The 23,264-nt window shown below is 57.1% G+C and overlaps 2 protein-coding genes and 1 long non-coding RNA gene across 4 annotated transcripts; 2 read left to right on the top strand and 1 right to left on the bottom strand.

The window, feature by feature from the left end:
* The first annotated feature begins 2,477 nt into the window (after positions 1–2,477).
* Positions 2,478–3,871, top strand: LOC128943051 (uncharacterized). Its single transcript, XR_008483668.1, has 2 exons — positions 2,478–3,333; positions 3,381–3,871. It is a non-coding gene; the product is annotated as an uncharacterized LOC128943051 (long non-coding RNA).
* An 88-nt stretch (positions 3,872–3,959) lies between these two features.
* On the bottom strand, positions 3,960–8,958 carry LURAP1 (leucine rich adaptor protein 1). The gene is made up of 2 exons (XM_054285820.1): positions 8,758–8,958; positions 3,960–5,768 (listed from the first exon to the last, which is right to left on the bottom strand). The coding sequence occupies exons 1-2, from the start codon at positions 8,956–8,958 to the stop codon at positions 5,079–5,081; spliced, it is 891 nt and encodes a 296-aa protein (XP_054141795.1). The 3' UTR covers positions 3,960–5,078.
* Positions 8,959–9,185: 227 nt separating this feature from the next.
* Positions 9,186–21,672, top strand: POMGNT1 (protein O-linked mannose N-acetylglucosaminyltransferase 1 (beta 1,2-)). Of its 2 annotated transcripts, XM_054285722.1 has the most exons (22): positions 9,186–9,262; positions 10,025–10,216; positions 12,204–12,312; positions 12,685–12,800; positions 13,045–13,110; positions 13,559–13,672; positions 14,326–14,443; positions 14,745–14,843; positions 15,310–15,437; positions 16,022–16,092; positions 16,342–16,417; positions 17,835–17,918; positions 18,048–18,089; positions 18,259–18,317; positions 18,849–18,921; positions 19,230–19,358; positions 19,642–19,767; positions 19,920–19,984; positions 20,340–20,384; positions 20,553–20,688; positions 20,993–21,102; positions 21,377–21,672. In XM_054285722.1, the coding sequence occupies exons 2-22, from the start codon at positions 10,106–10,108 to the stop codon at positions 21,483–21,485; spliced, it is 1,986 nt and encodes a 661-aa protein (XP_054141697.1). In that variant the 5' UTR covers positions 9,186–9,262; positions 10,025–10,105; the 3' UTR covers positions 21,486–21,672. The 2 variants fall into 2 exon arrangements, with proteins under 2 accessions (XP_054141697.1, XP_054141698.1); XM_054285723.1 differs by lacking the exon at positions 9,186–9,262 and having other exon boundaries at positions 9,860–10,216.
* Positions 21,673–23,264: the final 1,592 nt, after the last annotated feature.

The following is a 23,264-nucleotide window of genomic DNA, read 5'->3' as shown; positions in this document are numbered from 1 at the left end:
CCCTTGTCTCCCACAGCTTCTTTGCAACACATTTGCTGTAATTTTCCCTTTAAACACCCCACAGAGGGGAAAAAAAACAAACGGGGGGGGGGGGGGGGGGGGTGTGGGGGGGTGGTTCTTCTAGGTCAGGCTGAGCTAAGACAGGGAAAGAAGATTAATTTCTCAGCAGAGCAATTCAGATTTTTCTGCTGCTCCCTGCTGGGGACTGAGGCTGGTGCCAGGAGCACGCTGATCTCCTGGGCACACACGTGTTTTGGTCGTCACCCCTGGGGTGGCACTGAGCAGGACGTCCCCAGATCCATGTCCTGCGTGGGAAGTGTAGGGGGATTCTCACCCAGCAATGGGTGATGGAGGTGGGAAGAAGGTGGAATATCAGGGATGGTGAGGGCCAGGGTGGTGCCCAGCACCCAGCGAGGAGGAAGGGGACAGCTGTGCCCCCAGCTGGGCTGGGACAGGCAGGGAATGAAGCCCTGAGCCTGTCCTTGTCACCCACCCGTGCCACCACACACCCACTGAGCAGGCCCTGAGCAGTCACACTTGTTTTTCACTCCCCAGGAGTGCTGGGAGCTCTAAAGCCAGCGGATTATTCTCCAAAGCAAAGGCCTGGCCTGCTGCCAGCCCCTGGCAGGGAGCAAACAGCCTGGGGAGGCATTTCCCAAAGGCTCAGCTCGTTCCTGGGTCACACTCTGACTTTGCACCCCGTTCAGCAGCCTCACACTCACTCAGTGCAGACACCAGGAACCTCAGGAGAGGTTCCCAAAGGTGGGGAGGAGGCAGGAGGTTCCCAGGAGACCCCACCTGGTGTCTGAGCCTCCCTGGGCAGAGCATCCCCTGGGCAGTGTGGCTTCTCCAGGGTTTGTAGAGGTTCAGCACAAGACAGGCACAGGGAGGGAGATGTCTCTCGCTCTCCTCTCTGCACAAAACTTGTAGGAGGTTCTTTGGAGACCTGTGAGCCTGGGGCAGTGGGAAGGAAAAGCTGGAAGCCAGCTGGAAACTCAGGACATAAGAATCCTACACTGGATTCTTGTGGTTCTTGTGGATCCTTCTTAAATCCTGCTGATTTAACCCAGGACTGGGGGTCCCTGGTGTAGGTTCCAGTGTCCCCTGGGCACTGTGGGGTGCTGCCTGGAGGAGAGCTGGCTGATGGGGCCAGCCTGCGTACCATGCCCCGAAGCAGTGGACTGAACTCAATTGCCCTAAACTGGAGGCAGCTTTGGGATCATGGAGCTCTTCCATGGAGGGATCTGGGGATCACCACTGTGCTGGGACCAGCACCAACACTTCAGCCGTGCCCAGGAGACCATCAGAACATCCCTACTGCCAAAAGCAGGGGTTGGGGGCTACACTCAGCCTTTCCTGTCCCATTTATTGGCCTCTCCTGCCCCACACTGTCTGCAGTGGGTCAGGCAGCACAAAACCAGAGCTCTGCTCACAGTGCTGCTCCCCAGGAAGGGTTACAGATAACCAGGTCAATCTCCGAGGAAGAGGAGGGTGGGGACACTGTGATCCAGTCCCACAGGCTGTGCTGGCACCCACACACCCCCTGCACCCCCTCCCAGGGTCACCCCACAGTGATGCTCCCCCTGCCACAGAGCCCATGGGGTGGTGTGGGGCCACCAGAGCAAAGGACACGGAGTTCAGCCACCTCCCTTCCGACCATGGGGACCTTTTCCCCTGAGAAAAGGATATTTTCATGCTTCCTCCCCACAGGAACTAACAGAAATTGCTTAAATGGCTGCATGGCTCTGGGGACAGGCCCTTTTGGAGCTGAGCTGCACGCAGGCAAGGGAAAGCCCAGGGGACATTTTAATAACAAGCAAGGAGAGCTATTGAAGTGTTTTACTGCCTCGTTAAGGCACTCTAATCTCTGTGTATATCTGGAAAAAAAAATTGGCTGGCTGGTGTTTTTATTGTAACAGAGGTGGGTGTATTCTGGCACTGCTGGGATCCCGCCTGCTTTATCTGCTTGTTTTCTTACCTGATACCAGCAGTGAACAGCCCAAGAGCAGCTCAAGGGCAGCAGCAGCAGGGTCAGGGCCAGGCAGGCCAGGAGGAAGGCTGAGGATCCGTGCTGTGGGCTGTTTCCTACCCACACGTGCTCTGCACCCCATTGCTGCACCCACCTTTCAGACAGATGCAGGTGTTTCCCCAGGGGAGGTTTGGGAAGTTGGCTCTGCACATGCCTGGGATCCCTCATCCAGGCAGCCCAGAGACAGAGCAGGGAGACAACAACAAAGTCCCATCCACCCCTCCAGCTCCAAGGGCTGGGATTTGAGGGATACACAGATTTTGTGACTATGGGCACCTTGGGTTGATATAAGCCAGGCTGAAGGGTCCATGACCAAGGAAGCCCCAGCAAAAGTTCTTCTGCAGCAATACAGGGTCATCCAGCTGCTGAGGTCTAGGTTTGTAAGAGGAGTAGGCTGGGCATTTTATGTCTACGGTATTCATGATTCTATTTTTTACCTCAGCCCAGCAGAAACTGGGGAAATCCTGCTGAGTCCTGCTGGCTCCAGCATCCAGTTCCCCCCTTGCAAACACTCGCGGTGTCGAGGCCGTGAGCTGGAAGGGATGCTGAGGATGGGATGGCAGGGCTGGGTAGGCTGATTGCATTTGCTTTGGAAAAGCTGATGTTTGTATGAGCACTGGCTCCAGTGGTTCTAAAGGGATCCACCCAGGAGCAAATACCACCAGCTGATATCAGAGCTGTGCTGCTCCCAGCCCGGATGGGGTGGAAAAGTCTCTGCTCTACACCCAGATCCACGCTGGGTGGAGGAAGCCATGGGAGCCAAAGCTGCCACTGCAGAACACAGGAAGCAAAGACTCCAGCACAGCTAACAGGGCTGGCAAAAAGTGATCTTCCTTGGAAATATGGGGGAGGAAGGGTGAAGGTGCTGTTCGACACATAGTCCAGCCGAGATCAATGCAGTCACCCTTGCTCCCAGCAGATGTGCCCTGGTACCCAGCTGCTTCAGGAAAAGTGACTTTTATCACTGATGTGAGAAGAGAGGATGCCCAGACACTTGGACTGTGCCTGTTTCAGGGCTGGGGCTAAACCTGCCCTTCTGCAGGGCTGCCAGAGGCCCCAGGGCATTCCACCCCACAGCCTCTCCCCTTTCCCTGGAAACACCGGTGAGCTCAGCAAAGCACTGACAGCGTGCCTGGGAGAAACACAAACATTTATTAAGCCAGCTATGGTTTTTTTTTTTTGAGAATTATTTTAACAGCGCCAGAGGACTTACCCTGTCTCCCCCAGGGACCCTCAGCTGATTCATTGCATGCAGGGTTAGCAGCAAAGCAGGGGACAGCCAGCCTTGGGGACACGGTGGCTCAGTGTCAGCAGGGAGCCACGAGCTGCTCACAGGCAATGGCAAGGCAAGCACAGCTGCTCCAGGGCAGGCAGATGGATGCTTTTCCATAAGGGAACCCACTCCCAGTTTGCTGGGATCCACCCAAGTCCTCAGCAGGTACCATCTCTGAGAATTTTGAGTGTTGTCCTGCTCTCCACATCCATCCAGGGGGGTTCTGAGGATCTGCAGGGGAAGGGAGGGTGCTTGGGGCTCTCAGAACAGAGGGTGATTTCCACTGAAGGTGCTGCTTCAGAGACACCAAGCTGAACCTGCCGTGCACCCAACCACCTTCCCAAGCACAGCCAGCTCACATCTCTCATCTGGAAATCACAGCCAGTCACCTCCCTCTCTCTCAGCTTCCCACTGACATCCTGAGACCTTGTCCTCACTCCTGCCATCCCAGCATGGACAGATCCAAGCTGTGACCCACACAGGCAAGGGAACAACAGCACGAGGGTGAGAGCAAAGCCATCACAGCACTGGGCTGGGGACAGGTGTACCCGTGGGTTCTGAACTCAGGACACTCCAGGCTTATCCACAAATGTGGAAGAGCTTGGCTCCGTGGATCAGGATGCTCAAGTCCTTTCCTGCATCACCTAGTGAAGGCAGAAGGTCCAGCCCAAGCTCTCACACAGCTCCAGCTGCAAGCCATGCTCTACAAGCCAGCGAGGGGCATGCTGGGGACAGCAAAAGGCACAGGCAGAAGCCAAGGCTACAAAGACAGAGATGTCTCCAGGGCAGAGTCACTGCAAATCCACCCCGACAGAGCAGTCTCATGTTTCTGGTTGCTGGCAGAAGGCAGAGACCTGGCACCATTCATCCCACAGATGGAGAAACCCAGCCTTCCCCACTGTGTCAGGGGAGAGCAGGAGCCCCCCTGAGCCTGAGCCCTGCAGGCTCTGCACGTGTGCTGCCACATCCAGGGATCCTGCAGGACTGCTCCCAAGGTGGGAGACAGTCCAGGAACAGACTGGAGAACTGGATTTCCATTTCCCACCCAGTGCTCTGTTGTTCTCATGTGATCACATTGGGAAGCCTGCACCATCATCCTTCCTCTGCAGAGCACGGACAGAGGCTCCCCAGCCCCACCTCAGCCTGGATTCACAGAGGCATCTAAACCAGGCAGGGCTGCACCTGCAGGGAAGGGTGGTTTAGCATCCACAACATGCTGGGGCCAAACCCCAGGTCTGCCCTGCCCTGGATGGACACTGGCCTTGAGGACAATGATGGAAATGAGCAGATCCAACAGGGATGCCCTGCTGATGGTCCTGCCCCACACTGAGCATGCTGGTGCCACCAAGCTGTGGCTGCATGGCAGTGCCTCCTGTCCTCTCAGGGTAGTCATTTTGGGGGAAGGGTCCCCAGTTTTTACAAAACGAAGCTGAGGATTAGAGAAAGAGATCCCAAGAACACCACTGTCCCAGATTTCCCCACCACCACCATCAAGGACAACAGAGGGGTGTCCAGCCACCTGCAAGCAACACCCTAGAGCAAAGGATTAAATCTACCAGGACCCACTTCACCCCTCCTCTCCCAGAAACGTGCTGCAGGGTAGGCACCCAGTCCCCTATGACTGCATCACCAAATGCTGTTTGGGCCGTCAGAGGAACAGTGCAACCCACCAAGCCAGCCTGGCCCCCTTTCCAGCCACCCCAACTCTCCCAAGCACAGAGAAGTGAAGCAGAGTGGGCAGCTGGGAGAGCTGGACCGGGAAGGCAAAGCCAGGGGCTATAAGAATGTCACATCATCCTGTGACTGGAGCCAGCGCCAGTGGGCATCGTACTCCAGGTGCAGTTTGCTGTTGAGTTTGCAGTTCTCAAGGTCAGCCTCAGCTTTCCAAGCCTTCCCATCTGGATTTCCCTTCCCCAGCCTCTCCCTGGCCCCTGGTGGTGACTTGGTGTCTCTGTCTGCCTCCAGAGAGGGGGACTGCTGGCCCAAACACCCATTGGCCACCTGGGGCTCCTTGGCCAGCCACTGATCCTGGGGCAGCCCAGGCGGGGAGAGGTCCACGTGGGGCCACTCGTGCTCCTCTGCGTCCTTCTCCTGCTTTGCAGGACCCCTCTCGAGGTCGATCCTGACCCAATCCTGCTCTGCCCTGGCCAGGGCTCTGCCTGCCGTGGACGCAGCGGCGGTTTCGGCGGCGTTGTGCGAGTACTCGTCCATGTCATCGGCCAGCGTGTCCAGGTAGCTGCCCACGGAGATGCTGTCCAGCCTGTCGTTGGGGTCCTGCAGGCTGTCCCAGCTGCCCCGCCGGGAGGCCTCCTGGCTCTCCACCAGGCTGTACTGGCTGCTGGCCAGGCTGCTGCAGCGGCTGGTCAGCGTGCTCCGCTCCTCCAGCAGCCACTTGACCGCCTCGATGCCCTCGTTCACCACCACCAGCTGCTGCAGGATCTTCACGTCCACCGCTCGCAGGTAAGCCTGGGGGGAGACACACAGCACAGGGGGGTTGAGGTGACCCAGGGGCCTCGTGTCCCAGCCCAGCTGAGGTGTCACCCTGGTGGCCACAGGTCTGCTAAGCGGTTTGATAAAAAGCAGGGTATGGGAGAACATCTCGCGCAGGGAACCGTCCCTGTCCAAGACCTGGGGACATGGCCACTGGTGACCAACAACTTATGGCTTCCACCAGCCACCAACCCCCTCAGGGAAAAAAATCCAGGGCACTTGTGTTGATATCTTCTATGGGAACAAGGAGTAAGCAAGGAACTGGAGGTATTGGATGCAGGTCTGATCCCAGAGCATCCTCCAGGACCTGGGAGGCTGCTGGCAGGGCAAGAGGATCAGGCATTGCTCAGTGCAAGTGTCTGGCTGGACCACCAGCACTTCCCCAGGTTGGTCCCTTCATAGCTTTACTTCTCACCTTCCAGGGTCTGAACCGAGCCTGGTGACAATGTCACACAGCAGGATCTGGAGACCCAAATCACTCCCAAAACGGGAGGACAAGGAGGACAGGCATTGCTGATCACACCACTCGCCTCACCGACTCTTCCTGCCCCTCGAGCCTGGGGAAGCTCTTTGCAAACCTCAGCTGCTGCAGAAACATCTGTTTTCCTAATGGAAAGCCCCGTGTGCCAAGACATTCCTGTCTGTATGATACTGGCCGCCAAAAGCCACTGGATTTCCCCCGCACAGGACACAAATATTTTGCCAGGAATGGAAATAAGGCCACGATGGGGGGAAAGGGAGAAAACCCACTGCAGGGCACGTACAGGCAGCCTGCAGGCTGCAGATGCCCATGGACTCTTTCACAAACACATCCTGTGCCCAGCATCAGCAAGCTGGGACAGAAATCCATGTGCTCCCCAGGGATCATTTTTCAGCATCCTGTACCCTGGGAGTCAGTTGCCCTCCCACGGGTGACCCCACAGCCTCCTGAGACCCCTGCCTCCGGTCCCACAGCCACAGCAGCCACACAAGCATCGGAGGAAGGAGCCTGGGAAAACTCCAGCCAGGATCTCAGCACGTGACACCTCTCACTCCAGCCGACAGAAAAAAAAAAAGGGTCAAAGATTTATAAAGACGCAGCACCAGCCCTCCCACCAACCCCCTCGTGCTCCTCAAGCTGGATTTAAATAAAAAATAGCAGGGATGTGCCCGGATTGGGGCAGGAGCCAGCTTCCAAGTACAGAAATTTCCTTTCTAGGCAAGTTATTTCAAAAACTGCCTACAATGGACTTTTCTGCACGCACTGCTAAAGCATCTGGCCTTGGCAGGGAGACGATGGAGGAGGAGGAGGAGAGCTGGAAACCCCTGGTGGGGGGTTCCCCATTTTTCTCTGCCTCGTGCAGAACTGCAGCTGTCAGAGATGCCCGGGGAGCCAACCCAAAAGCAGAGGGTGGGATAACACTCCCTGCTTTCCACACTGCTTGCTGGAAGGAGATAGCCATCGATTTGCTGCTAGTTCACACCAGCCTGACCTCCCCTCTGCACTCCAAGAACCCCCCTCTCCAGCAAGGCATGGTTAGTGTGGGAGGAGACCCAGCACAGGCTGCTCTCTGTACTCCTCCAGATGCACTCAAGTTCACTGCACGACCTCGCAGCAAGGACGGGCTGTGCAGGGGACTCTCACACTCCTCCTCATGCTCTCCACAGAGAGATACAGCCCTGCTCCCCTCCCCAGCACGCAGGAAACCTCAGGCGCCTTCTCCTTTCAAGATACCTAGCCCTAGGGATAAATCTTCCTCCTCAGATCAGGAGGCAGGAGTGGGAATTTGCTAAATTCTCCTCCCGCCGCCCACTCCCAGGCCAGCTTATCCTCAGAGCATTGAGGGTTTGCTGGTTTCCTGCTGCTCGGTGTGAGGGGTGGAGTTCTGGGTCGGAATTCTGGTCCCTGTTCACGGGGATGGGGCGATGAGGAGAGCCCTGTGCTGGGTTTTGGCACCGGGTTCCGATCCCAAGCTGCTGATGTGGGTGTGAGGTGTCCCCAGCTCCTCACTGGCCAGCAAGGAGAGCCAGGGCAGGGCAAGGAAATGCATTTCTGAGCCAAGGTGAATAAAGCCCGGCCCAAGGCAGGCCCTGCTGGCCACAGGCTGAGGCTGCTCGCACTGGGCAGGGCGAACACCGCACTGCCCCAGAGACCTTTCTCCTCCGGTCAGGGTGCAGCCTCCTGCCGAGGGAGGATGAAAGCAGAGGGAGGATGAAAGCTCCCGCACCGATGGGAATATTGAATCAGCCAGAGCGGAGGGCTCGGGCTGGGTGGTGCTCCGCTCCCCCGGGGGCACGCAGGGATGCGGGCGTATTTAGCCTGTTTCCCTATGGAAACAACGCTCATTCCCACCCGCTCGGCATGTTGGTGCGTGGGAGAGTCCCTTCCCCCAGCTGCACTTGAACCCATTGCCCAACCTCGCCACGTTTCCCGGAGGCGCAGGCACCGCCGGTCTTTGCTCCCTCCACGAAAGAGGGAGGCGAGAACGCCGCCACCGGCACTGCCCCGGTCCCCGGGAAGGGCTGCCACCGCAGCACGGCCCTTTAGAGCCACCCGAGAGCCCCGAACCCCGGGAGAGCTCCCAGCCATGCCTGTGCCTTGTCAGCCTGGGGGTCACACCCGGGGGACGCGACATCCACCACCATGCCCTTGGCGAAGGTCCCTGCCCTAAATTCTGATCCCGGACACCGCGATCCCGACGGCGCTGGGGCTGGGGCTGCGAGGGGGCAGCACGGAGGCGGCCGAGGGACATGCCGGGGATGGATCTGCGTGGGCCGGGGGCAGAGAGCGGCCGGGGAGGGGATGTGAGCTGGGGGCTGTTAATGGGGACACGGAGGAGCAGGGGGGGATCCCCGGAATGCAGGCAGAGCGCGGGCACTATCGGGGACTGTCACCGGGGAGACAAGCGGCTGCCCGAGGCGGCTGCAGTGACCCGGGGTCGGGCCGCTCAGTTACCGGCAGCGCTCCCGGTACCGCGGCACTCACCAGCTCGAGGCGGAGCGTCCGCAGGCGTTCGGCGAGCGGCGGGTGGGCACCGCGGGCCGGTGCGGGTGTCGCGGGCGGCGCGGGCGGCGCGGGGGCGGTGTCGGCCCGCAGCCCCCGGAGCAGCACGGCGGGCGGGCGCCGGCCCACCTTGCCCGCCAGGTCCCGCAGGTCGGCGGGCAGCGCCTCCCCGCCGCCCTCCATGCGGGTGGGGCAGCGGCGGCCGCGCTGTCACCGCCGCCCGCGCCCGGCCCCGCCCCCGCCGCGGCCCCGCCCCCGGCCCCGCCCCCGCCGCCACCTGCCCGCGCACCAGCGAGAGCCGCCGGGGCGCGCGGAGCGGCGCGGGGCGGGGCCGGGGGCGGGTCCAGAGCCGGCCACGCCCCCCGCGGTGTCGCTGCGGCGCCGGAAGCGGCGCGGAGGGAGCTCGGGGCGGCGGCGGCGGCGGCACCGCCGAGCCGGGACCGGCCCTGCCCTGCCCGCCCCAGCCCGGCCCCGCCTCAGCCTCCCCGTGAGTAGCGCGGCCCGCACACGCCTCCCGGCCCTCCCCGCCGTCCCCAAGCGCCTGGGTCCCCCTCTCCTCGCCGCCGCTCATTGCCGCCCTCACGCACCCAGCTCTCCCGCCCGGCCCTTCGCCACCTCCGCCCCCCGAGTGCCTCTGGGCCCCTGAGCGCTCCTCTCCCCGCCCTGCCTGGCCTGCCTGGGGCGCGCTGTGCTCCAGACAGGTCCCCGGCACTGCCGGGGCTCCGCAGCCCGCCCAGGCCCAGCGTTTGCTCCCCGCAGGCCTCCCGCTGGCACCGCTCCTGTGCCCGGGCTGCTGGAAGCTCCGGCAGGACGCTGGGCCCGTGCTGCTCCCCGTGTCCGGCTGGCTGCACCCCCATAGCGGGCATGGGCTGTTGGTGGGCAGGGTGTCTCTCCACCAGGGACCCCTGGCACACACGGCCGGTGAGGCCCATTCCATAACAACTGATGGATCTGTTGTCTGCTTGTGGCTTTGGGCTGCTTTTCTTTCCCAGAGCGTGGGAGAGGGCCCATGGCACTGCAGCAGCCCCGCTGCTCCAGGTTTGGCCTGGAGCAGAGGCAGCCCCTGGCCGATGAGTTCAGGGGCTTCCCCTCACCCTGCAGCAAAGCCTGGCCTCCTGCACTGCTCCCAGCAGTTCTGCTCCAAAGGGCTTTTACTCATGGCACATCAGTGCACTCCACGGCCACTGCCTGTGCCAGGCTCTGTCTTTGCTGGGGAGGGGGTTTGAGGGCAGCTCTCTCCCCCCGGCAGGGAGCCCCGATGGACATGAGAGGAGAGCAGCACACATCCTGACCCCCGCCCCTCACGGCTGCCCCTGCCAGCCCCGGGACTATGGAGGAGTGGAAGCCCAACCCGCCCGTGAAGCCCCACAAGAAGCGGAGCTGGTACCTCGCCTGGAAGTACAAGCTGATGAACCAGCGTGCGCTGCGGAAGCTGTGCCAGGTGAGTCACCCGCGGCCCTGCGGCAGATTAGGAGGGATAATCTACAGGATTTACAAGTTTATAGAGCAGCTGCATGGGTGGAAGTGCGTCTGTTGGCAGTCTGGGTGACCTGACATGCTGAGGAAGCACAACTTGTTCCCCACGAAGCTGCCCCCAAGTGCCTGTGTGTGGAAGGGTCTGCCATGTGTAGCAGCTCCTTGCAGCAGCCAGCAGACCTGTTGAGGCCTGGCTATAGGAGGAGATACAATTATCCAGGTGGCCTTGGGAAGCTTTCAGCTAGAAACCTGGCTCTGGACCCATGCTGATTGCTGCAGGGCTCAGCCTTTAGCTGTTTGATTTGCAAACCAAGCCTGGTATAAGGCACAACAGGTGGACAGAGAAAATAGGGCTTGGTAATAGGATCTCATGCCCCAGAGGCAGCTGGTGTCTGGGAAAGCCTCAGGCTTGGTTGCTTGTGGCTGTAAAACAGCTAATCCTTGGTGGAGACGGCGTCCTGGGGGGGAGTCTGGGGCTGTGAGGACAGGAAGGTTGGACCCCATGGCAGCAAAACACAGAAAAAGGGGCCTTTCCTGAGAGGAGCTCATGAGATCTGGCAGTTGTTTGCTGTGGGAGGGAGCAGGGGAGGGTTTTGCACGTGTCTGGGAGGACAAAGGGTCATGAGGGCTACCTGGGCAAGAAGTCTGTTCAGTTCTGTGTCTGATAGGGTGTTGAAGGCTTGGGAATGGGTCTGGTCATTCAAGCAGGCATTGCTCACCATGCTAGGGCAATGAGCTAGAGCCTGCACACATCTCTGTACTTTGTGGCATTGCTTAAAACACAGATGAATATTTGGCTTAAAATAAGTAGACCAGTGCTGCAGGTATGGAATAGCCAGGTCTACAGCAGCCAAGCATTCATTAGTTAGCTTTGACCAAGCCAGCTCTGCTAGACCTGGCTGCTGGTCTTGCTTAATTCTTATTCCTTGTTGCCTTATTCACTCTGGTCACCAGGGCTGTTCCCTCATGCTCATCAGGGCAGAAGGTCTGGACACGTTGGTGAGGTGGCCTTGCTGCCTCTCCATGAGCCCAGAGCTCTGTTCATGCTTAATTAAAAGCTTTCTGTGCACAGATCCCAAAAGGTGCTCATAGTCCTGAGTCAACAGCAAATTAACAAGCCAAAATGCCATAGTGACATTTTTACCATGGTGTTGTCTTATTGCTGATTTTCCATTTTCCTCAGTTACTCCTTGGCCCTGCTTGGCAGGGATAGCAGCAGCACAGAGCTCTGAGGCAGTGGCTGGGCAGATAGGGCAGAAATCCTTTTAGTGCCTCTCACCAAGGGTAGGCCAGTGTGTGATCCCAGCCCCATTAATGACCTCAGAGAATCAAGGGTCTGTTCCACAGCCCCTGGACCTTCCCAAGCCCTCTGTGTCAGCATCCACAAGGGTTGCAGTTGAAGTTTGCTGCAGACAGCAAGGCTGCAGGCTGCTCTCTGCAGCCTGTGGTACAGTGCAGTTTCCTGAAATCAGACCTCAGCTTCTTCCCTTTGTTTGATTCAGCTGCACAGCATCTCTTCTCCTCTGAACACCCTGCATGCATCCTCTGGTTCCAGAGGGATGGGTGAGAGTAGTGATGCTGCAGCAGAGGCAGAAGTTAAGGTTACCCTGGGAGCTGTAACTCTGAATTACCAAACTCTTTGCCTGCAGGGACCCTCAAGCTTGATGCAATAATTTAGCAGCAATCTGCTCACAGATCTGGAAGCAGGGACACGTTGGATGGAAGTGGGTTAATTCTCACATATCAAGGAGTCAGTGCTCTCCAGGTGATGAATGCATTTCATCATGAAATTCAGTCACCTGTATTTCTTTCTCAGAAAAAATCAGGGGAAGTGTGAAATGCTTGTGATCCTATGCAGGATCTCCTTGGGATGCCCTGCAGCCCATGCCAAGGCAGGCTGGTTTTGGGGTTGTTACTTACAAATTTCTAACACAGAACATCCTGCATTGCAGACAGGTGCTGTCCTCTTCCTGCTTGTGACTGTAATTGTGAACATCAAGCTGATCTTGGACACCAGGAGAGCTGCTTATGAGGAGGAAGAGGAGTCTGCACAGGACTATGGTGAGGGGCAGCATCCTGCTGTGCTTTGAAAGCAAGGAAACCAAGGGTTTCTTTAAGTCAGGGCTAACTTGTGACCAGCTACATCATGAAGAACAAGTCTGTACATGTGGGTTAAAAAAAAATTAATAGAGAATACTGCTCCCTTCCTGATCTGTCTACTGAAGGCTTTAGCACATTTGGTTGCAGAGATCTCTGTGGGGTCAGAGCTGTTGTCATTTGGTATTTCCCCTTACCTAACATCCCTGTAAATTCCCACCCATGACTCCTTGCCTGGGGTGCCTGCTGGGCACTCCCTTCTGGGTGGGTTAGCATGGAACAGGGATGAGCTGGAGGTGCCTTGACTGGCTGAAACTGGGAATTTCTCTGCTCTAGATGATGAGATGCTGAATGTGGAGGTCCCCAGGCACCCTGTCAACAACAAGAAGGTCCTGGATGTCGAGGTGTACTCCAGCAGGTCGAAGGTCTATGTGGCTGTGGATGGGACAACGGTGAGTGGCAGGTGCTGGCTGTCCTGTGGGCAGAGCTGAATGGATAAATTCACAAACAGCAGTGGTGAGAGCATTTCAGGGACTGGCAAGAAGTTCTGCTTCCAGGACTTCTGCTCTGGCACATATCACTGCCATCAGCAAAGCCAAAGAGATTTGCCTCTTGTCTGGGGGCTCTGCTGCACAGAATGGGCAGGGAATAAGCAGAGGTCTTGGCATATGATTCTCATCATTTATCCACTTGCAGGTCCTGGAAGATGAGGCTCGGGAGCAGGGAAGAGGGATCCATGTCATTGTCTTAAATCAGGCCACGGTAAAACATCCCTGTGTCTTTCTAAACTGGGCAGTTTGTCCTTGCTCTTGAACTGTTTTTCCTTGCTCTTGAACTGTTTGTCCTTGCTCTTGAACTATTTGTCCTTGTCTTGAGCTGTTGGCTGCCTGAGGCCAGGGGCAGCCAGGAGGGAGGGAAGGCCCTGAATGCTTTTTGTGTGCAGCTTGCAGAGCATGGCACAGTCATCCAGAGAGTGCTGTCCTTGGGGAGCGGGCAGGCAGGAGTTGTGGGGCTGGGTGATGCTGCCCATGGACCTCTGTGCAGGAAGGCCTGAGGGCTGAGCTTGCCTGGGGACAACTCTGGGACTGACTCCCTGGCATTCCAGAAAAGCCACTCCCTGTGTTGCTCAGGCTTCCAGGCAGATCTCCATAATTCTGTGTGCCCATACCATGTAGTATTTAAGCTCCATCTGACGTATGAATACCAACAGGGACATGTGATGGCCAAGAGGGTCTTTGACACCTATTCCCCCCATGAAGATGAAGCCATGGTACTTTTCCTCAACATGGTTGCCCGGGGCCGGATCCTAATCTTCACCATTAAGGTAGGTGTGACTCTTATATTAAAAAAAAAAAGTCATCTTGAGTCAGGATGTCCTGAAGCTCCTCTGGGCAGTAGCCTCCTAAATGTCATCAAGCATTCCCAGGACTAAATGTCATATCCCCATGGAGTTGTGGCTCCCTGTCTGGATCACCTCCCTTGTCCTCTTGCTCTCCCTTCTGGCTGCAGGTACTGCTGTGCCCAGCTAAGCAGGAGAACAAAAAGCAGATGTGTCAGAGCCCACAGCAATAGGCAAGGGGTTAGGTGGAGAATGGATGTGAGGAAATATAACAATGTGATCCTTCTGGCTCCCAGTTCCAGGCTTTACAGGGGCCCTGTGGACTGTGCTAGGTCTGGGCTGCTGTGCAAGCAACACTGTGCTGCTTCAAGGTTTTTGTGTTTAGCTGTGTGAAGTGTTGCTTAACACATGGCCCTGCTTGAGAACAATTTGGTCTCAAGGAAATAGGAGTTCATGATTCCTCTGACCTGCCTGTGGGCCATTATGAAGCCACTGACAGCTTTAGTGGCACAGAGACTCTGAGGGTTTCTGGCTCAACTGGTTCAAGGGTAGGAGTGAGCCCTGTACCCCTTTGGTATTGATGGGAGACTTCCCTGTCAGGAGCCAGACCTCAGCTGCAGGGTTGTCTTTTGTTCCAGGATGAAGGCTCCTTTCACCTCAAGGAGACAGCCAAGAATGTCCTGAAAAGCCTGGGGAGCCAAGTTGCACCCTTCCTGAGCTGGAGAGACATGTGGACATTTGTGGGCAAGAAGGGGGGTGAGTCTTGAAGAGGCTTTGTGGCTCCTTTTTTTGGGAGAAGCCAGGTGAAGAGAAACTCAGCCCATCCCCAACAGGCTCTATGAGCAGGGAACAAATCCCAGAGAGTGGCAGCTCCATTCCTGGGGGTGAGGATGGTACACCTGGGGGTATGGAGGCAAAGTGTGTTCCTTTAGCAGTTTGCCAGAGGCCAGTGGGAAAAGGTGCCAAGCTGTCCCCCAGGCTGACAGCCCCTTGTCATGCCATGGCAGAGTGGGGCTGGGCCCTTCCAGGCAGTCCTGACCCTGTGTTCCTGCTCCAGGAGAAGTGTATGGGGAGAAGCATGCCAAGTCACCTGCCCTCTCAACGTGGGGTGACCCCGTTCTGCTGAAGACAGAAGTTCACTTGACATCTGTGGAAGGTAAGAAGTACAGCTCTATGGTGTCTCTGGGAGACATCTCCCTGCTGCCTGGTTTTAAGTCAAAGCCATTTAAGGCTTTTTGAGATGATGATGGTAACTTCTAAAATGGGCTTAGCTCCCTTTCTTCCTACTTCCATGGCAATTCCAGGCATGGTTGTTGAGAAAGGTGAGGATGGAGAAGAGGGAGCATGGCCAGTTGTCACCTCTCCAAACCAGACCTGGTCTGGTCTGTTTTCTGACTGTTGGCCTTGAGCAACCTGCTGCTGCTCAGAGAGGCCAGAGATGGGGTTGGGCTCTGAATGGCTCCTGGGGTTGTGTCTGGCATCCAAAGCGTTGCTTGCTCACTGCCAGGGACTGGCTTGCTGGCTGAGCCCAGGGAGAGCCACGTGTGTTGTTTCCCAGCCTGGAGCAGCCAGGGTGAGTGTGTGAGGGTGACAGGTCTGTCTGTCCTCCTTGGTGCCCCCAGATGCTGAGTGCCACTGGCCTGACACGGAGCTGAACCGGCGCCGCAAGCGCTTCTGCAGCAAAGTGGAAGGGTACGGCAGCGTCTGCAGCTGCAAGGACCCCACACCCATCGAGTTCAACCCTGACCCTGTGAGTGCAGGAGGGCTCCAGGAGGGAGGGCTGGGCTGGGCCAGGTGTGTTTTGCAGCTGATGCAGAGCCCTGGCCTTAAGCACTAGCTGAGTGATGCAAACTGCCCCTGGGCAAGCCCTTAGCCCCAGCAAAGGTGGGGTGAGTACCTGGGGCCAGGTCATGCTGGGGCAGCGAAATTCCTTTGCTCTGAGTTGCCAGGAATAGTTACCCTATTCTAGGGATATCAGTGTGAGCAGCAAAGCCTCAATATCTACAGACAGCAGCTGTTGGGACTTTTGGGCTGTCCTTGGCACGGTGCTGGAGAGTTCAGACATGGGTCTCTGAGTGGAGGCAAACTGGGATTTTGGAGCTGGGTCAGAGGTGAGGTGAAGAAGGGAAGCTGGTAGGGTTTTCAGTTGTGCTGAGGGTATCCTGGTTGGTTGGTTGGTTGATTGGTGTGGCCCTGAGCCAAGAGGAAGGACTGTGCAGCTCTGCTGTCTTACCAGTGGGTCCCTACCCCCTGGATCCTGCTCTCAGTGGCATAGAATCATTTTGGTTTGCATGGCCTCTCCCACCCCCACTCACACACATTGTTCTCTTCCAGCTCAAAGACAATAAAGTCTTTGATGTGCCAGTAGCTGTGATTGCAGGGAACCGCCCCAACTACCTGTACAGGTAAGCATTCCCAGAGGGCACAGCTCCTCTGCTCCCTGCACAAGACCAGGCATGGCCCTGGCCCTTCCCTCTCTCCTCTGGCAGCGTCCAGCCTCCTCCTGGGGTGTGTGAGCACAAAGGGCAGACCTTGGGGAGGGGAAGGAAAGGCATAGGTGGGTCTTGTTCCCTAATGGTGCACACTTTGCCCATCCCAAGGGGTCCACACCCACTGGGGCTGTGCTGTGCTCAGGCCCCTCTGTCTCTCCACAGGATGCTGCGTTCCTTGCTGTCAGCTCAGGGTGTCAATCCACAGATGATCACAGTCTTCATTGATGGCTACTACGAGGTGAGAGCATTGCCAGAGATCCCTGTGGCCAGCTCCCTGCTCCCCCAGCCCAGTGCTGGCCCAGTCCTTGGAGGGTGGCAAGTTGAGAGCCTCGTCACTTTTCTTCTGCTGTGTGTCACGCTGCTCCTCACCTGCTCCTACACAAAGCCAGCCAAAGTGAGCCAAGCCATGGTGTGGGTAAAGCTGCCTTGGCCTTTCCCAAAGCCCAGGACTGATATCCCCATGTCAGGAGGGGGTTGGTGTGCAGGAATGGCACATGGTGGTCATGCTGAGCTCTCCCCATCCCCTTTTCTCACTTGATGAGCATTGCCAGCCCCTTGAGCAGGCTCTGGATGTAACACCACCTGTCCAGCTGCTTCACATGGAGACGAACAAACCACTCCAGCACCATTCTCAGTGAAGAGACACAAGAGATGAAGAGACACAAAACAGTGTTTTCCCAAGGCTCAAAGCTTGAGGTTCATGAAGGCTGGGGCCAGGTGGAGAACTGGCCCTTTATAGGCAAAGACCTTCCTCTCACTCAATCCTGCATAGCCCTGGAGAGTCCCACTCAAAGCCATGTCTGTCTGGCAGTGGAATGTACTCTGGGGCAGGCCTGTGGGATCTGAGTAGCTCTCAGGAGCTTGCTAGGCCTCATCTCTGCAGCATCCAGTGAGGTCCTGCCTGGTTGCCTTGGGATGGAGACAGTTGTTCCCTTGCAGGTCTCTCCCACCTCTGCCACATTGTGGGGCTGGGGGAGCTGGCTTGTTTGTGCAGGCTCTTGCTGCACCACATCAGAGCAGTTAAAGATAGCAGCATCCATTGCCATGGCAACTGGAGCAGCATCCCTTAGCTACGAGGGGGCAGCCTGGATGCTCGAGCTGCCATGGTGGATACCTGGGGAAGGGGGAAGGGTTGGTACAATGGGAGCTCCTTCTCTCTTTTGTGGCCAGGAGGTGGGATGCACAGTAAGGGGATGGAGAAGGCCTTGGTGGCTCCTTCTTGGGGTGGGATACCTCAGCCCAAATTTGGATTACTTCTGACTCCGTCCTTGGTCAGAAAGGTCTTTTTCTTGGCAAATGTGAGAGAAAGTTGGGTTGATTGTGGTCTTGCCATTAAACAGCTGTTAGGAGGTCCTGGCTATACCTGTTTGCTTTCTGCACTGTCTGTGGGGGGCTGGAATTGGGACCTCCCAAATATTCTTGGATAGAACTTTGTGTCTGCAAAAAGTGCTAACAAAGTCATGATGATACTGAAGGGCTGGAGGGCCACGAGGGTTTGGCAAGTTCTGTGCTGCAGGGTCTGTATTGAGCCTCACTAATCTCCAAGAAGACAGCCACATGCAGGGGATGCTCCTGTTCTCCTGGGGAGCTGACACTGGCAGGGGAGAGGAGAATGGACCCACACATTTGATGAGCTTTGCACTTTTCCATTGCAGGAGCCAATGGATGTTGTGGAGCTGTTTGGCCTCTCAGGAATACAGCACACTCCCATCAGCATTAAAAACGCCAGAGTTTCCCAGGTGAGAGAGCTTTCAAATCCTGGGACAGTTATTTCCAGGGACCTGGAATAGCATTTGAGGGAGACAGGCTTAGCCCCAGACCTGTGCCAGGTTGATGCTAACACAGACAATGATTGTCTTCTCTTGTAGCACTACAAAGCCAGTCTGACTGCAACCTTCAACCTGTTCCCGGTGAGTGAGGCTGCTGCAGCACAGCCTTCCCCTGGTGTTTGTGATCCCTGTCCCACAGTAGCTGGGATCAGTCCTCCAGGGCAAGGAACCTCACAGACACAGCACACTGCTTGTGTCTCTGCTCTGTCCTGTTTGTCTCCATCCTTCTGATGTTCTCCTTGCCCTACAGGATGCCAAATTTGCTGTGGTTCTGGAGGAAGATCTTGACATTTCTGTTGACTTCTTCAGGTAAAGTTGGGGGTTCCTGTGTGGGATCATTTTCAGGAGCCTCTCTGGATGCTCAGGAGAGGCTGGATCCCTGCCAGCTGTAGCTCTCTTAGCTAAGGCTGAGCAGACCCCTGGCAAAAGCAATAACTGAGCTCTGCCTTCAGAGTCTGAGGCCACTGTCCTGGCAATCAGTGCAGGGTGACTTCAGGGCTGGGGATCTCTTCCTGGTTGACTTTTTGGGGACACTGATCTGTTCACATGGTTGGAGCTGCCCCCTAGTCAGAGGACAGGGGCAGTGTCTAATGAGGCATCTGTTCCTTCTTAAGGAGAAGAGACTGATGGGCAGGAGACAATGCTGTCCTTTCCCCATGGTGAGATGCAGCTTAGCTTGTTTGGGTGCTCCTCCCCTGGTCTCCCACCAGCATCAGTTATCTCAGGCCAAAAATTGGGATAAGCAGTTCCAGCAGTTGGGAGTAGCTCATCTCTTGGTGGAGGGTTTGCCTTGGTTTGCATGGTAGAAGGGTGTTTGACATGCGTCAACTCTTTCCTCAGCTTTCTGAGCCAGTCAATACACCTGCTGGAGCAGGATGAGAGCCTGTACTGCATCTCTGCTTGGAATGACCAGGTGGGTCAGGGAGGGATGGTGAAGCAGGGCCACCTCTGCCTTGTGTTGTTTCTGTGTCAGACTGGGGTGCAAGTTCCACCTTTAAAGCAGGGTGTGTGTCCCCACGGCCACCCTAAGTGGGTCTGTCTCCGCCAGCCCTGGACTCTTCAGAAGTGTCCCTGAAAATCACCCTCCTGTCCCTGCCATGTGCTTCCCGGTGGCTCTTCCTTTCTTTACATAATGAGGAACTCAATGGAGCCCGATGCCTCCCTTTTTCTGGTGGGGCACAGGTGCATTCAGGGTGCTGAACACTCCCCATAACACTGCAGGGCTATGAGCACACAGCTGAGGACCCATCACTCCTGTACCGTGTGGAAACCATGCCAGGCCTGGGATGGGTTCTCCGGAAGAGCCTGTACAAGGATGAGCTGGAGCCAAAGTGGCCAACCCCAGAGAAGGTGAGTACCTTGGAATGACCCTTTCATCTACAGCCCCATCTCTGCCCACCATCAGGCCCTGATCTTCACCCAGCCCCGGGGTGTACAGCTCCTGAAGGGACTGTCCCTGTGCTTATACTGGGGAGGATGCCCAAGCAGAATGGATTTGGGACAGACAGTGACTTGAGGAGGCACATAACCATCCACAGCGCTGGGGCCAAAGGGGCTGGACCTGGTGTGGGCACCCAGAAAGGTCCCTGGATGGCCCCAGAGCTGAGTGTGAGCAGCAGTTTCCCCTCCCCAGCTCTGGGACTGGGACATGTGGATGCGGATGCCTGAGCAGCGCAAGGGCCGGGAGTGCATCATCCCGGACATCTCGCGCTCCTACCACTTTGGCATCGTGGGGCTCAACATGAACGGCTACTTCCATGTGAGTGACCTCTGCAGCCCCCAGGCCCTGTCCTGCTGCTGGACTCTGACTCACACACCTCCCCAGTACTGGGGATGCTTGAGGTCATCTCCAGGGATTGCTGACCACAATCAAACCTGGTTTTCCTTTCCTACTCCCTCTCTTTCTCCCAGGAAGCCTATTTCAAGAAGCACAAGTTCAACACTGTTCCAAATGTCCAGCTTAAAAATGTGGAGAGGTGAGTGCTGCTCACAATGAGACCTTGATGAAACAGTAGCTTGGTCTGACCCTTGTCTCCTTGTGCTGGAGTCATCTCCCATCTGGAATGGCCATAACCTCCTGCATCAGTACACTGGCCTCTGCTGGGGAGTTCTGGCAGTGGTTTTTGCAAGGTTGGGTTTGGCTACCCTGTGCTCCAGGTGGACATGTTCAAGAGTCCCTGGTTTTTGCTGCCACATCTCAAGAATGTGTGGCAGTCCCTGCTCTCCATTTATTTGTTCCAGCTGCCTTTAGTGGTACACTGGGACAGTCTTAAATTTGGATCAAACTATCTGACTCTGCCCTGATCTCTGTGTTCTCTCCTCCTCCAACAGCTTGAGGAAGGATAACTATGAGACTGAAATTCATCGGCTCCTGGGGTGAGTGCCTGCTGGAAGGTGGAGAGACCACAAGACACACTGGGTGAACCAACCAGAACAGAAGGAAGGATGGAGGTGGCCCTGATGGCCCCAGCCACATCTTGCATGTCTGAAGGGGGAAGAGGGAGAAGGTGGGGTCCCCTCTCACTCCTTGTTCCGTTTCCACAGTGAGGCTGAGGTCTTGGACCACAGCAAGAACCCCTGTGAGGACTCCTTCGTGCCCGACACCGAGGGCAAGGTCTACGTCATGTTCATCAGGATGGAGCAGGAAGCAGATTTCACCACCTGGACTCAACTTGCCAAGGTGAGGGCCTTGACATGGCTTGTCCTCAGCCCTGCACTGATCTCTGTGTCACTGGGAAACATCTGGCTGTTGTTCTTGGGTTTTCCCATGGCAATGACACAGCTCACCAAATGGGTTCTTGCTGTCCCTGGGTGGTGATGAAGCTCTGGGTGTGGCTGGAGAGATGCAGCCCTGTGCCACCCTGGTCTTGGGGTACAGCTATGTCTCAGGGCAGGGATTGTGGTTCTTCCCATGCCAGGGGACACCTGGTCCTGGTGTCCATCCCCAGGCTCTGATGCCTTTTCCTCCCTCCTCACCATCCCAGTGCCTCCACATCTGGGACCTGGACGTCCGTGGGAACCACAAGGGGCTGTGGCGGCTGTTCCGCAAGAAGAACCATTTCCTTGTGGTGGGGGTCCCTGCCTCCCCCTACTCGTGAGTACCAGGGACACAAAGGGCTCAGCAATGCCCCATCCTATGGCACTGTCCCCTGCCTGGCACACACCATCCTGCACTCCTGTCCCAGCCCAATCCTTGGGGGATACCTTCACTCCTTAATCAGTGTGGTGGGAGGAGGGATGGGATACATTCCCAGGGCAGGAGGATGTCCCAGTGGGAAGGAGATGATGCCAGGCAGTGCTGTTGGAAACTGGGGTCCTGAGGGGGCCCATCAGCTGTGCCTGCTCCCATCCAGCCCCCTCACCTGCAGGTCCAAGAAGCCCTCGTCAGTGACACCCATCTACATGGAGCCCCCTGCCAAGGAGGAGGGGGCGGTGGCAGCGCCAGCAGCAGCAGCAGTGGCAGCAGAGCAGACGTGAGGCTGGCAGCTGGAAGCAAAGGGGACCAGGGGAGCACAGAGACCCCCACGGTGCAGAGACACAGCTGGCAGCAGCTCTCACAGCCTGGTGACTGGATACAGCCTCCTGTTTTGGGCTGCAAAAGCAGATGTTGGGCTCCCTCCAGCCCCCCGTTGTGGTCTCCCTTTCCCTTGCACAGGGTCCTTCCCTGTAGATGCACCCCAATCCCAGGAACTTGTTTTTTTTAACACAAACACTCTACTAACGCTGCTCCTTTTGCCCCCTGGCTGGGCAAGGCTGGAGGAAGGAGATGCTCAACTGCAGCCTGGAGGAGGCCTCAAAAAACACCTCTGCTCTCCCTTTTGGCCCTGAAGTTCCGAGAAGGCAGCATGGTGTGAGTGCTGCAGCCTGCCAGCTGGGTGTTATTTATTAACTCTTGCCTGCTGGCTTTGTGCCCCATGGTGAGCACAGTGCTGAAGAGGGGATATTCCAGCATCTCTCCTGTTACCTGCACGATGGATGCACCTTGAAGACTGTGTGCTGGTTGGACATCTTCCTGCACACTGGCTTTGCTGCATGGGCTGCAGGCACTGGTGCAGCCCAGCTCACAGGAAGGGGAATGCTGGAGGGGAGCTGGACTTGCTGCAGACACAGAGGGACGCCCACACCCAGGACGAGGGCGGTCAGTTCTGGCAGCTGGAGGTGATTGTAGGTGGAGTGGACCAGGCCGTGTGCTCTGGCTCAGACTGTCCTCACCCACCTTCTGTGTGGGGAGCAGCCCTGCCCCTGGGTGCTGGGAGAGGGGGTGAAAGTGCCTTGCAGAGTGGGAATGGAGCAGTCAGCAGGCATCACGCCCTGGCTGCAGGGGCTGGGTGGGCCAGGGTCATCTGGAGCAGGAGATGCTGCATGGTCCTTGCCTGTGGTACTGTACCCTGCCTCTCCATCCTCCCTGCCCTGCAACCCCCTGCTTCTGCTGAAGGCAGAGGGAGTTTCTTCTCCTGAATTCCCACCCCTTACTGTGGTAAGTTGCTGGCAGGGAAGCTATGAGCTGGTCTGGGATGGGCAGCCTGGCCCTCCCTCTGTGGTACACCCTCGTGCAGAGGGAGAGGGAGGGGGTTCCGTGCCTTAGGAAGGTGCCAGGGCCCCCTCCCATCCCCAGCCATTTGGTACTAATGTCCCTGCACCCTGGGGGACAGTCCTGGTCCCTTTGCTCAGTGCAGCTCCTCCTCTTATCCTTGCTGTAGGAGACCCATCCTCTGCCCTTTCCCTGAGGTAACAGGGGCTCTTCCTCTTCATTTTCTCACTGTGAACTGAGCATTGGGGTCTACACTACACTAACTTATTTATTTATTGCTCCTGGGAAGGGATGGATCACAGGAAGCAGCAGGGAGAGCTGGCAGCCCCCAGCCTGCTCAGGTGCAGCCATGAGATGTTTGTCTCTTGTCCCCCTGACTCCACCCTCTGTTCCCTGCTTTTCTCCCTTGCCCAGAATAGGAATGAAAACTTGTGAAGCAGGGAACTCCTCTTGGCCAGGAGGATCCCAGTGTGGATGCAGCACAGCTCTGGCATGGCTGCAGGGACTCTGACCCTCACAGTCCCTTGCACACCTGCCCCAGCAGCAGGGATGGGATGGGATGGATGCAAGAGGGAACAGGACTGTGCAGAGTGGCAGCCTTGAGGCTGCAGTTCCGGTCTGGGGCTCAGCCCTGCCCTCCCCAGTGCTGCCCTTCCATGGGACTGTGCTCTGGCAGCCAGTGGGCAGGTGGCCCCTGTGCTGGCCCTCAGGGTAGGGCAGGGCTT

This window comes from Melozone crissalis, unplaced genomic scaffold (genome assembly GCF_028551555.1).
Source record: "Melozone crissalis strain CALT ecotype California unplaced genomic scaffold, PUWL_Pcris_2 ptg000045l_1, whole genome shotgun sequence".
NCBI classification, from domain to species: Eukaryota; Metazoa; Chordata; class Aves; order Passeriformes; family Passerellidae; genus Melozone; species Melozone crissalis.
Note: the sequence above shows the minus strand (reverse complement) of the source record. Positions and strands in the feature narration are given on the sequence as shown.